At 48.4% G+C, this 14,268-nt stretch overlaps 1 protein-coding gene across 2 annotated transcripts in view; it reads left to right on the plus strand.

Annotated features, from left to right (window-relative positions):
* TOX2 (TOX high mobility group box family member 2) overlaps positions 1-14,268 on the plus strand; it is a 114,872-nt gene that overhangs the window by 95,501 nt on the left and 5,103 nt on the right. For both annotated transcript variants that reach the window (XM_006881540.1, XM_006881541.1), the window contains 2 exons: positions 8,400-8,639; positions 11,326-11,553. In XM_006881540.1, coding sequence (XP_006881602.1) covers positions 8,400-8,639; positions 11,326-11,553 — 468 coding nt within the window. The remainder of the gene's footprint in view (positions 1-8,399; positions 8,640-11,325; positions 11,554-14,268) is intronic.

Below are 14,268 nucleotides of genomic sequence, written 5' to 3' on the forward strand. Positions count from 1 at the left end.
ACTTTCACTAGGGAAAATGCATTGCCAAAGAACTCTTTAAAGTGTTCATTCAAAAGCAAAGATGTCCCTTGGAGGACAAAGATTCACCTGCTGAGCCAGGGCATTTTCAGTTACCTTATACGTCAGGTTTTAAAATTCTTCTGGAAATTCTGGAGTATATTCTGGATTACTCATGGATAATAGGAACTTGAAAAAATTGAGTTAGTTTCTTGTTTAACCAGATGGTATAGTGTTTGGTGGAGCAGGAGTGGCATCCACCTCTGAAATAGCTTGCCTCCGGAAAGCCTATGAACCTGGAGAAAAGATGAAAGTTATACAAGCGTTCAAGTCTTTCATTCAAAGGATCACGATGAGTCACCTACGACTAGATGGCACTTAACAACAATAACAACATATGTATGTGCAAGCTAGACGATGAATTAAGAAGACAGAAGACTTGATGCCTTTGACCTGAGGTGGTGGTGAAGAATATTAAGTCTTCCGTGGATGATCAGAAGAAGAAATAAACTTATCTTTAGAAGAAATACAGCCAGAATGCCCCTCAGAAGCAAAGATGGTGAGACTTGGTTTCATGAACTTTGGGTATGTTATCAGGAGGCCTAGCCCCTGAAGGAGGATACCATCCCTGGCAAAGAAGAGGAGCAGTGGATGAGAGGAAGGCCCTCGTTGAGAAGGATTGACACAGCAGCTTCAGTGGTGAGGATGGCTCAGGAATAGGCGGTGGACAGAGTCCCTGTGAGTTGGAACTGACTGGCTAGCACCTTGCAACTACAATCTCTGAATCTATGATATATATGTTTCTTCTCCCCAGAAACCCTCCAGACTTCATAGATTTAGCACATCTCTCAGCCTGCACTCATCACCTTGTCTTCCTCAAGCCTGTTCTGCCTCCTGTGTCAGCCTCAAAAAACAGCAATACCTTATCACCAATTCCTTTCAAGTCTTCCTCAACTCCAGCCACTCTTCAGCCCCTACATCCCCTTTGATTATCTGTCGGTGTCCCTGACTACACCACACACCCACCCAGATCCCTCCACTCCTTGGCCACTGCCGTGGTCCACACCGCAGTCTCCTCTCCTGGTCACCTGCCAAAAGGAGCAGGCACCATTGACAAGATCCCAACTCATGGCAACATCAAGTGTTGCAGGGTAGAACTTCACTCTGTAGGGATTTTAAGGGTTTTATTTGTTTAGAAGCAGGTTACCAGAACTTTCTCCCAAGGTGCGTCTAGTTGAGTTAAAATAGCCGCCTTTTCCATTGGTCGCCTCATGCGTGACCGTATGCACCACCCTGGAAATGGGCTTCCTCCCTAATTCATCTCTTGTCCATCCATGCGCATCCAGGATAGCCTTTCCAAACGGTAATCGTGAATACGCCTCTCCCCTGCTTAAACCTCTACTGGCCTCTCCACCTTCTCAGCCTTCCATTCAAGGTCATTTACAGATGGTGCTTGTCCCTCACTGATAATTCCTGGTGACTTCCAAGGGTTGCTGCTAAGCCCTTTTCCCTTCCATATTTCTGCATAGTCTGTTTCCTGTCACTAAGTAGACTTCCCCTTCTTTCCCCTTCATCAACTGCTAGGCTCAGAGAAGATTCTGCTTCCTCTCAGAAGTCCTCTCCTTCTCCAGACCGGAAGGGGAGCTGTCAGCACAGATCTTACCTCTGGTGCCCTCACCACTACCACCCATGCCTCTTGAGTAAAGAGATGCACTTTGGTCAACTCTCTGTTCTCTGAACTAGCATCTTATTTGACATCTGGTCCTGTTCAACAAAATTGGCTCAAGGAATGGAGGGAGGGGCATTTCAATACATCAGCAAGCAGCTGGGCTCTCTCTGCCCCTGCTCTGCAGGACCTTACCCAAGGCCTGGGAGCTACAGAGACCTTGTGGCTAACAATACAGGATTGGGAACAGTGCAGGCTCTGATTGGAATCTCATTTCCACTACCTAAATGACTTTGAACACGTTACATCCTTTTCTGAAATTCTGTTTCTTCATCTGTAAAATGCTAGAGGTAAGCAAGCCGCCTTCACACTTGTTCTGATGAGTTGAAAGGTCTAAAACTCAAGCCCATGAAAGTCAAAGCCACACCCACTGCCGTTGAGTTGACTGTGACATATGCTGAGCCTCTCCATTGGGTTTCCAAGACAAACCTTTATGGAGACAGATGCCTCTTCTTTCTCCCAAGGAGCGACTGGTAGATTCTAACCAATGACATTTTGGTTAGCAGCCCAACACATAACCCACTGAGCTACACATGACTCATCAGAGATTGGAAAGTCAGTACATGGCAAATGGTAGCTATCAAAAGAAGGGTATTATTGTTACCCTTTATGTCTTTCTTTTAATGGAGCAGGGAGGTCTGGCAGCACTGTGGTTAAGACATTCAGCTGCTAACAAAAAGGTTGCTGGTTCCAAGCCACCACCTGCACTATGGGAGAAAAATGTGACCATGTGCTTCCATAAAGATTCAGTCTTGGAAGTCCTATGGACCAGTTTTGCTCCAGGCTACAGGATTGCAGTAAGTTGGAACTGACTCAGTTAAGTCAAACCCAATGGCAGAGGGTTTGGTTTTGGTTTATTTATGTTGGTAGGTGCCCCAAGTTGATTCCGACTCTTAACAATTCCTTGAACAACAGATCAGAACCTTCCTTATCCTGGGCCGTGCGCACACATGCGGAGCGTCGTTACAGTCACGGTGTTAAGCCCTGGCTTTTGGAGTTGTCATCTAACATAGAAATTGACCTTCTATTGTCATGAGCCAAATAGCCCACCACCTGTTTGGTAAATAAAGTTTTATTGGCAAACAGCCATACCCCCTCATTTACATATTGTCACCTGCTTCTAGCCACAACTGCAGACAGCAGAAATGGCAGAAATGAATGTTACCATCTGGTCCTCAGAGCCGTAAACTAGCTATCATCTGGCCCTTTACAAAAGCCTCTTGCCAACTCTCGATCTAACAAATCTAACAAATGTCTGGGAAGCATCAGCCTTCGCCACGCCTCCTGTTATTCTTTTCACTGTCATTGGAGTCACACTGCCTGCTTCCCTCTCCTCTCATGTTTTTTTTTTATTTTTTTATTTTTTTTTTCCCCTTTCATGTTTTAAGAATTTTCTGTTACCGCTGACCTCTTCGTCACCCGATCTAGATCAGGTTCAAGTTCATGGGAGGAGGAAGGGGAGGAAGTCTTGTGTTGAACACCTGCTGTGTGTGCCGGGCTCCGAGTAAAGTCCCTTTTGACTCACAGTTGCCCCTGATGCAGGTTCAGCTCCTCACCCAGGGGGTGCCGTGCTGACCCAAAGACTGAGCGTCTCCGCCTGTTCGAATCCACCAGTAGCCTCCACAGGGATAGAGATGGGCCATCTCCTCCCGCAAGATTAACTGCTTCCCTCAGGGAACCTGCTGGAGGGTCAGCTATGAGTCGGCCTGGACTTAATGGCAATGGTTTTGACTTTGAACTTTGGTGTGAGAGCTGTTGTGATCTGAGCAGTGAGAAGAGCTCAGATTCCAGCCTTCCCATCTCTCTGTGTCACTTGAGGAAATCACTTCACCTCCTCAGTGTCTTGAATGTCAAATGGGAGGGATAGCAGTGCTTAAACCAAAGGTTTGTCTGTGAAACTCCTTGTACGGGGCTCTCTGCTGTCAAGGGGGTCATCGCTGACCCTCCAGTAGGTTTTCAGAGGCTGTAAGTTGCACGCGAGGAGATTGCCCATCTTTCTCCCAAAGAGCAACTGGTGGATTGAGCCAACTGACTGCCATTGGGCGTGCAGCTCCTTACCTACTAGACGAGCAGAGCTCCAACTGCAGGTGATAGGTGGATTGTTGTAGCTATTGTCACCGTTCCATACCTGTGATCCCCTGAACAGCAGATCTGAGCCCTGTCCTCCCCCGGGCCATCCTCACAATTCCTGATACACTAGCTCCTGTTGCTGTACTCACTATGTCTATCCATCTCATTGTTGCCCACCCTCCACCTCTCCAAGCATGAGGTCCCTCTCCAAGGAGCAGCCTCTCCTAGCTACATGCCCAGAGTGCGTGAGACGACGCTGCGCCATCTGTGCCTCCAGGGAGCACTTTGGCTGCACGTTCTCCATTTGTCTTTTTGACAGTCCATTGGATATTCAGTACTCTTCTCCCACTCCACTGCTCAAAGGCACTGGTTCTTCTTCTGTCATCCTTATTCATTGTCCAGCTCTCAGGTGTAAAGCAACCGATGGGAAAGATCGTGGCCTGAATCAGGCGCACCTTAGTCTTCACACTGACATCCTTGCTTCTGTTGTTGTTAGTGCTGTCGAGGCCACCCCAGCTCCTGGCAACACCATGTGACAGCGGAACTGCCTCCCGGGGGCTTTTCGAGGACGTAATGTTCACCAGAGTAGATCTCGGAGCCGCTGAATAGATTCAAACCACCAGCTTTTCGAAGCATTTAAACATTACAGCCCACCCTCGCTGAAATGGGTGCAGGCACACCCTAACAGATTGCTTTTTACTTCTTCGTTAAGCTGGTCCTCCTGTCTCAATCTTTAATATGCTCTATAAATTGTGTTTCCGACACATTTGAAGTTGGTGGCATCCTGTGACGAGAACTCTGTCAGCACTATTTTTCAGCACACACTGTGTGTCTCTCTTAGTAATTCTTACAGTCTTTCAGACTTTTTCACATTGCTGTTGCAAGCTTACTAGGCTGTAAGCCTCAAAAAGACTCATTTCTGTTGATTCGGAACCGACTCATAGCTGACCCTCCAGTGGATTTTCAAAAGCTCTATGTAAATTCATATGTAAATTCGATGATCGTTCTAGAAAGGCTTCAGGTCTTCTGTTCATAGGGTCGCTGTGAGTCATGCTCGACTTGACAGCAGTTAACAACAACAACATATGTAAATTGCATAGGAGAAGATTGCCCATCTTTCTCCTGAGAAGCAGCTGGTAGATTCAAACTACCCACCTTTGGGTTGGCAGCACAACTCCCTACCCACTAGGCCACCAGAGCGCCCTAATAGAGTACAGCGGAGTATAAGCACTTTTACATGCACTGGGAAGCTGAGTCGTTCACGTGACTTGCTTTCCGTGATAGGAACTGTAAGGCCTCAGTGGAGTGCCGAGCGTGCAGCAACGTCAAGGTGAGCCTGCTTCCGAATCGCTTGCACGGGGAGGCTCACCTGCATTCCAATCCGCTGCAGAAGGAGCCCTGCTTGTGTTGCTTGCCTTTGAATCTGTTGCAAAGTGGGGGACCCCTGTTTTCCAATCTATTGCAACGAGCTGTTGTGAGACTGTAAAGGGGGCAGCTGTAAAATGCTGCCCAGTGGCTTGTTCATTTTCTTCTGGGGCCTAAGTGTGCTCAGAAATGAAGGAGAAGTTTCTGGACCCTCTGAGGCAGCACTTTAATTGAGAGAACACAACTGAGTGGTGTCTCTGCCCCACCCCACCCCCCACGGGAAGAAGTGGGCCAGTTCACCAGGCAGGGTGTGGGGCTGTGTTTAATGACACCTGACTCCCGCTTCCAGGGCGCCTGGCAGGCCAGCCTCGGTGCAGGGCCTGGAGGAGGGAAGGCGGTGGGAGGGGGACTGTTTCTCTCCGCGCTGAGTGGGGTTGTCCTCAGCACGCGGCTGTCTCTGGAGAGGCTGCAAGCAGGGAATTTGTGAAAAGCGCTTTTGTGTTCCTGCGGCCCTGAGAATCTGTTAAGCCCAGGGAACCTCATTAGGCTCACAGCGATGCCTTGTTACTGCTCCCTGCGCTCATCCTGCCTGGAGAGGGTGCAGATGTAGCTCCTGAGCGCGACCATATGTTTCCAAGAGGGAAACAGCAGGCTTCGTCCGTCCGTGTGGTTCCCAGGAATCGTGAGCGCTGGCCGGCTGCCAGCTCTCTGCCCTGTGCTAGCAGCCGGTGTCTGCACATCACAGGGGAAGGGGACACACTTGGGGAGTAAAAGGGACACACGTGGGGAGTAAAGGAGATACACCCGAATGCTGGGAAAGGCTCGGTAGAGGACACGGCCAGAGGATGAGGATGGAAGAGAGATCAGGGTGGGCTTCTTGGAGGAGTGGGCACTGTAGGTGAGCCTCAGAGGATGACGATGGAGGAGAAGCACGGGGACTCCTGCCTAGGATGACCCATGTGTCCCCAGAAGCTCTGGGGAAGGGCTCAAGGTTAGGAAATTGTGCACATCTTCACAGGACATTTTACAAGGCCAGGTATTGCCACAAAGACCACTGGAGGAGAGAGGGGAGCCCCTAAAGACTGCAAGCATGGAGGGACATTTTGTGTCCCAGAAGGATTACACTGGTGGCCAGCATAGAGTCTGGACCCTAGGAGGCAGGGTCAGAGGCTATGGGAAGGTGCCTTAGTTTGAGATCTTAATAGCAGGCACTGACAAGAGAGTTGAAGTACAAGTGATTTGTATGGGATGGGGAAAGGATGATGCAAGGAAGAGGTGCAAGGAAATGGGGAGTGAGTCCAAGAAGGAAAGAAACGCAGTATGGGGCTGGCAAAGGTCATCATAATGCAGAGGAAAATGCATAGCACTTGTTACTGGGAATAAGTTAATTAAACGTGCAGCTCAAAATCGAGAGGGGAGTCACCATCGTAAGACTTTTAAAAGCAAAGGAAAGGATTAAAAAAGATAAAATTGGGACTTCTCAGGGTGAGAAAGCAGAGAATTGATAAATAAATTCAAGATTCTTTGGAGGAGAAGAGAGGCAACCCACATAATAAAACAGAAAACCCATTAGCTTATCTACAAAAGAAAACTGAAGGAAAAGAGAGACTCAGCATTCAGATTAAAAAGGAGGAGAAGAACCACAGATGGGAGTAAATAGAAGTAATTACAAATGTGCGGACTGATAAACCTCACCACAGTGTGTACACAGTGTAACATTTAGATGAAGAGTCCAGACCCTTCCAGATACATGTCTGCAAGCACAGATCAATGGCTTTCTTATAAAGGTAAGCAGAGACTGTCATAGTAGGGTTAGAAAAATACTGAACTGCAGAAAGGCTGAGTATTTATCAAGAGATTTCTTTTTTTTTTTTTACAAAGACTACATAATTTGTAATATACATATGGAATAGCTGGAAATGTGTAAGTTAAAAATCTAAATCTACCTATACAAATATAAACTAAGTTCTTAAAACATCACATTTGAAAAATGAGCACAAATATAATGTCAACATTATCATTCTACGTAGGTGAAGTTAAGAACCAGGTAAAAAGAAATAACTATTTTAGATTACATAGAAAGAATTGCAATTACATAGATAGGTGATAACATTATAAAGAAAGGAAGTAATTACCCAAAAGAATTTAGAAGGGTGGCTTCTATCAAGAGATTTCTTAATCTTATATAGTTAGCAAATTTTGGTGCTATGTAGGGCTTATTGTGTGCCAGGAAGAAGGAGTCCTAGAAAGATGCCAACAATTAACACAGTACTCTCAACAACTAACCAGAAAGTTAGAGGTTCCGATCCCCTCATTAGGATCTTGAAGGGAGGCCTAGCAATCGCCTTCTGAAAAATAAGCCCTTGAAAACCCAGTGGAGCAAAGTTTTTCTTGAACACTGGATTGCCCTGGTGAGAACGGACTCAGCATCAGTCATGTCCTGGTTTGTTTTGTTAATTCCAGACACAGTTAATCCTGTCACGACTCTCCGGGGTAGGTTGATGGTTGATTATAATCCACATTTTACAGATGACGAAAATGAGGACTCAGAGAGGTTAAGCGACTTGGTCACAGTCACCCAGCTCACCACTGACAGTTGTTACAGTGGGGTACCCTTGAGTCAGAACTGACCCATACCAGGGAGGTCTGGTGGCCTAGTGGCAAGAAGCTGCACTGTAATCTCAGAGAGCTGACCCATAGACGACCCTCCAGTGAGTTTTCAGGGGCAATAAATCGCACTGGAGGAGATTGCCTGTCCTTCTCCTATGGAGCAGTTGATGGATTTGAACTGCGTACCTTTGCGTTGGCAGCGCAGTCCCTTACTGCTAAGCCACCAGAACTCCCTACCACTGACATTAGCAAGATTTAAAGGGCAGTTGGCTCCCAGCATCTGTATTCTGCTGCTATACTGCAGAGTGATGCAGAAACAGCACAATGCAGGGGAGAAGTCTGGACTGTAAAGTGGTTAGTTTACAGCTGTACTGTGGTTCTAAGGTGATTGTCAACAGAGTGGCAAAATGTTGGGGAGTTGCAGGTCCCCCATCAGTGTAACCTTTCTTGCGGGGGTCAGAGTGGAGTAGGTTGGCCGCTCCACCTGGAGGGAGAGAGCCATGGAGAAGCCCAGCCCAGAGTCCAGCATGGTGGTCCTCCACGTCCCACCCTCCAGGTTCCACAGGGCAGGCATGACGGTGTGCCCGGACAGACCCTTTCTAACTCAGACTCCCCTGTCCTCCTCTCTCAGATCCAGGAAATGGTCCACTCGGAGGTTGCTGCCTATGACTCCGGCCGACCAGGGCCCCTGCTGGGCCGGCCAGGGATGCTGGCCAGTCACGTGAGCGCCCTCAGCCAGTCTCAGCTCATTTCTCAGATGGGCATTCGGAGTGGCATCACTCACAGCTCGCCGTCCCCCCCAGGAAGCAAGTCAGCGACCCCCTCACCCTCCAGCTCGACTCAAGAGGAGGAGACAGAAGCACATTTCAAGGTATGTGGGGACAGCGGGGCAGAGCCTAGGGGGCTCTGGTGACCTCGTGGGTAACGAGTCGGGCTGCTGACCCAAAGTAGATGAGAAAGATGGCATCTATTTCTGTGATTAAAGCCCCTGAAAACCCGCTGGAGGGTCAGCTATGGCTCAGTTCTGACTCAGTAGCCACTAACAACCCAACAGTAACCCAGGGCCTTAACCATGGTGCCAGGACAATCCATCAGAGACTCTGGCCCTGTGGACTGCTGGGCGTGGGTGCCTCTGAATCCTGTTCCAACTTCATCTCGGGTCACTCTACCATTATCATAGACCAGGGAGGGGAGGGTTAAACCAGGCTACTCCTTGGAGACAAAGATTCTGGGACTTCGTCTGACATACTTTGGACATGTTGCAAGGAAAGACAGGTCTTTGGAGAGGGACATCATGCTGGGTAGAGTAGAGGGACAGCGCAGGAGGGGAAGACCCTCTATGAGGTGGATTGATTCAGTGACTGGGGTAATCAGGATGGGTGTGTCAGAGGCAATGCGATTGGCACAGGATAGAGCAGGGTTTAGGGCTGTTGTACATAGGGTCGCTATGCGTCGCAAACGACTCGACAGCACATAACAACAACAACAACTACTAGTTTATTTACAAAATTTGAATACAAATTCGAATTAATTCTTTCCATTCCCCTCACACCCCCCCCATCAAACTGTACAAACTGATGATTAATTCCCCCTCCCCCTGTACATCCACATCCCTCTGCTTCCAGCCTCTCCCACCCCTCTTGGTTCCTCATACTCATTCTACAATAATGGTTTTATACAATATTTATCCTTGTGGGACTGAGTTAGTTCACTCAGCATAAAGGCCCTTACTTAGTAAACATTTCTAAAATGTTTTCTATGGGGCTGACACTGTCTGGGCATGTAAGTCTTCACCCATGGAATCCTCAGAACAACCTCGTGTCATTGTGATTGTGGTGGTGGTGGTTGTTGTGTGGTGTTGAATCTGAGCCGACTCATAGTTGACCCTCCAGTGAGTTTTCAGAGGCTGTAAATCGCATGGGAAGAAATTGCCCACCTTCTCCAGCAGATTAGCTGATGTTTTCAGACCACTTGTCATCAGATTGGCAGCACAGGTACCAAGATTATCTTCATTTATCGGATAGGGAAACTGAGGCCCAGTGAGGTTAAGTCACTTATCCATGTCACACTGCAGCGCGTGGTGGAGCCAGGGTTCAGGCCAGGTGTGTGTGGGCTGGTCCAGCGTACGTGGTCCCAGCAACATCTAGTTACCTCTTCGTTCATTACAAAGGGCATCTTCATCCTGTACCTACAAGACACCGAGGCACCTGAGGCTCAGGGAGGTGGGGGGCTGTAGTGAAAGACTAAAGAATTGAACCAGCGCTTGTACAGATTCTGTCTCCTCACTGTCCCTCAGACATGGACACTTGAGTGTCGTCCACTGGACCGTGAGTTCTCTGTCACTCTGTGATGTCACCTGCGTCTTCTTGATATTTAGAGCTGCGATGTCACTACTGCCAGATCCAAGACTTCTGACCAAAGTCCTGGGTCCTTGTGTGACCTGAGGTCTGTGGGGAGCACCCCTGTACCTCCCCTCTGGGAGCCCTTATTCATACACTCATAGGATGATGGACTTAGCGTCTGACTGCTCCCTAGCCAGGTGTCCAAGGTGAGGTCACTGCCTCCAGTGCTGACCTCCCCATCCAAGGCCATCACAGGGGGTCCAGCCACCTTCCCAAAGAGGCCCAGCTGAGACTTGGTGAAAGAAATTGAACCTTTGTCATCAAGAGTAATCTTTGGATGTTATCTATGATCACAAAGCCAGAAACATAAGGGAAAATATATAAGTTATTGTTGTCAAGTCAAGTACGACTCATAGCAACCCTGTGAACTCGAGGCCTGAAGCCCCTCTACGACTGTCAACATTTATCAAAGTTCACAGAGTTTCTGGAGGTGTGTTGTTTAGGAAATGGATGCCATTTCTGCTTATATATCCAGAACTTTAAAACAAGGCAAAGAAATGACAGAATAGTCTTTCAGTGTCAGCCCAAAACATTTGCCAAGAGGCTCACTTGGGAATTACCTGACTCTCTAGGAGAACATACCTTTGATTGGGTTTGTCATTCATTATCGAGTCAGGTATTTCACAACTCTGTAAAAGCCTGTTAGGTTAGAAAGGAGCCGTAGAACTGCAAACTCTGTTTGTCAGAAGACAAATCAAAGTTAGTTTTTTCTAACAGAGATGCACATGATTTCTGTCCATTAGGAAAGTGTTAAAAACTCTAAAGGTTCTAGTTTTCTTGGTCAGTTTTCACCAATTTTATATGCTGTTTAGTAATCCTATGTGAGCATTCTTTCATTGTCAGGGACTATCAATACTTCTTTCTCCTTGTTTTTTCGAGTTACCAAGACTTTTACCCAAGGGGGAGAGTGTCCGTGTCCATGTCCGTGTGTGTGTACCTTGGACAGGCTCCACTGTCTTCTCTAGTTCCTTCCACACCTGGTGAATGGCCAGCCGGCAGTGTAGCCCACTGCATGTGCTTGAGCCCTGAGAAGTGTCCAGTCCTTGTCATTCCCCATGCATGTGGCTGCCAAGCCAAGTCCTGCTCTGGCCAAGGATGCTCCGAGGGTTGGACCAGCTTTGGCAAGAGGCTTTTAGACTCCTCTTACCTGGGCAGATCTCAGGAGAGAAGAGACCCTCAGCTGACCCGGGGAAAAAGGCCAAGAACCCGAAGAAGAAGAAGAAGAAGGACCCCAACGAGCCCCAGAAGCCCGTGTCGGCCTACGCGCTGTTCTTCAGAGACACTCAGGCTGCCATCAAGGGGCAGAACCCCAGCGCCACCTTCGGCGACGTGTCCAAGATTGTGGCCTCCATGTGGGACAGCTTGGGAGAGGAGCAGAAGCAGGTGAGTGTGGGCCGTCCCCAAGGCTTTGTGCTCCTGCAGCCAAGGACAGGCTTTGAAGGTGAGATTCCTCCAGAAGTCCCCTGGACTCAGTTTTCCCATCTGTAAACTGGGAAGCTAAGCTCCTTCCAATTCTAGTATTTACCACCTGTGTTTGCTAATGACTCGAACATTCTGAGCCTCTGCTTCCTCGTCTATAAAATAAGGAAAAGCATCTCTGGCCATCGTATCCTTCCAGTTCCAAACATCTAGAGTCCAGGCCAGAGATTCCCATCTCACTGACCACATGCCTGTGGTCCCCTCTGAAGGGCCTCCAAGGGATAGCGAGCAAAACTAGTTTATAAATAACTGGACACTACCAGCTGTGTGACCTCAGGCTGCTCACCTAACCTCTCTGAGCCTCAGCTTCCTTATCTGTAAATGCCATTAGTGGTGCCCATTCTCTGGGCCGTGTCTGTGCCGAGGACTGTGCTGACCCCTCCTTGTCTCCCGACCTCACCCTCTAGCACCCAGCAGAGTAGCCGCTGCTTCCCCATTATGATAAGAGGTGGTGGCACAGTGAGGCTAAGCGACCAGGCCACGGGCTCTGCGGTGAGTCAGAGCAAAGTCAGGATTTGAACGCAGATCTGTAGGGCTAGGACGATCAGTTGGGATATCGGCAGAAGAGGCATTCTTCAAATAACGTCAAGTTACAGTTGTGATCATGCTGTGGACGGGGCAGGTGCATGAGAGCGAAAAGCTGGGGAATGGACATCGTCACTGGGGGTCAGGTCCCCAGGGGAAACTGAAGGAAGGGGTTAGGCTGGTCCAGAAGAGCTGTGCTTGCAAAGACCTGGTGATAGGAAGGCCCCTCGCGAGTGCTCAGGCGTAAACTAAGACCAGGATGGCTACAGTGAAATCGTGGGAATCGCCGTGAGACATGGGCAGGAGCGAGGCAACGCTGAGCATTCTGGTTCTCGGAAGGAGCTGGGTCTTTGCTGTCAGAGCAAAAGCTACTCCTCCTGAAGACATTCAAGCAGCAGAAAGAGAGCTCTCTGGCCACCTGGAGTAGGAGAGGGTGAGGACAGCCTAGCAAGAGGTTATTCCAGTCATCCAGGCGAGAGAAGACAGTGGCCTGGGCGGAGGACGAGGACTGTGCCCAGAAGACTCGTTCCTGGGATCCTGGAGGAATAGAAAGCTGTTCATTGAGGTGAGAAAGACAGGAAGAAGCCCAGGATTGGGGCCAGAGAAATGAATTGTTGACTTATCAGTCCTTTCTTAACTTGCTTGAAATGCCTCCTCTATCACATTCTAAAGTTTGAGTTCTTTTTTAGAATTAATTATAATGCAAGTAGCTTCTTGGGGAGGGGACCCCAGGATCTGCAGGTAGGGGAGCAGGAAGTAAGAGGGGAAGGTAAGGGAAGCAGCTGACAGAGAGGAGGACGGAGCACTGTGGGTACCAGAGGCAATTCCACGAACAGCTCTGAGAGTAGCAGAGAACACAAGGGCCATAACGTGAGTGCACCTGAGAGCTGAAGTCTATCTGTTAAGTTCTAAGTTCATTCATTTCTAAAGTGAATCGAACAACCTCAAGACAAGTGTCTTTTCAGCTCATGAATCTGAACGTTGAGGTGTGCTGGGCTTGGCTGGGTGGTTCTACTGCTGGTCTCACCTGTGTTGATACACATGTCTGCGTTCATCTGCGCGCCTCCCAGAGTTGGATGGCTGTCAGCTGGAGCGATGGGGGCAGACTGGACCCTGCGTCCTTTTCACCGAGCGTGCTAGCTCGAGCCCATCTATGCAGCCACTCAGAGTTCCCAGCAGCCAGAGAGCAACCCTAGGGTGTGAGCCCTCCTCTGGGCCTCATTTACATTGGCATGTGCTATTGGTCAAAGACAAGCTCAAGATCATTGGAAACCCACCACTGAAAGAGGTGTGAATGCACCGGGCCGTTCCTACAGCCAGTCCACCCTCCTGTGAACCAAGGTGTGATACTAGCAAGCTGGAGGCAAACTTTCCTAAACAAGATCCTGTTGGTTTATAAGCCAGTTCATCCTAGGAGGCAAAGATGGTTCAGCATTTAAAAATCTACACTGAGGACAAATACTACATGGCGCCACTGTTGTAAAACGGGACTGACATGGGGATTGGGAGGAGACTGAGAAAGATGGGATAAATAATGTATACTGCATTGAAACAGATGAGGGAGAGAATTGATTAAAAGGGTTATGTGACTAGGTATTATTGTTAAGACAGGAGTCCAGAATGAAGGCTGCACAGTGGAATGGACTTGGGGGAGGGATTATATAACAATGAAAGAATTTTACTTTTCAAAGAGAAGAGCGAACTGGGTCGGGGGAGTGGGGGAGGTTGGGCAGGGAGAAAAGTGCAGCAATGAATGAATGGAAATCCAAAGTCTCTGTAAACTTTCATTAAAATTAATTTTAAAAAGTGAACTGGAAGAGGGGGAAGTGAGGGAGAGGGGATAAAATGTGCAACAATGAGTGAATCAATGAAAATCTTAACTTCTCCGTAAATGTTTGTTAAAAATCACAATTGAAATAAAATTGTATTTAAAAAAGAAAAAAATCTACACTGTGCTAGGTCAGTATAGGGGCCTTCAAGAGGCGCTGTTGGTCCATATCCAGATGTGGTGGCCTAGAGGCCCAGAGAGGTGACGTGTGTTGGTCCATAACCAGATGTGGTGGCCTAGAGGCCCAGAGAGGTGACGTGTGTTGG

This window comes from Elephantulus edwardii, unplaced genomic scaffold, assembly GCF_000299155.1.
Source record: "Elephantulus edwardii isolate Elephantulus edwardi_28Jun2011 unplaced genomic scaffold, EleEdw1.0 scaffold00015, whole genome shotgun sequence".
NCBI classification, from domain to species: Eukaryota; Metazoa; Chordata; class Mammalia; order Macroscelidea; family Macroscelididae; genus Elephantulus; species Elephantulus edwardii.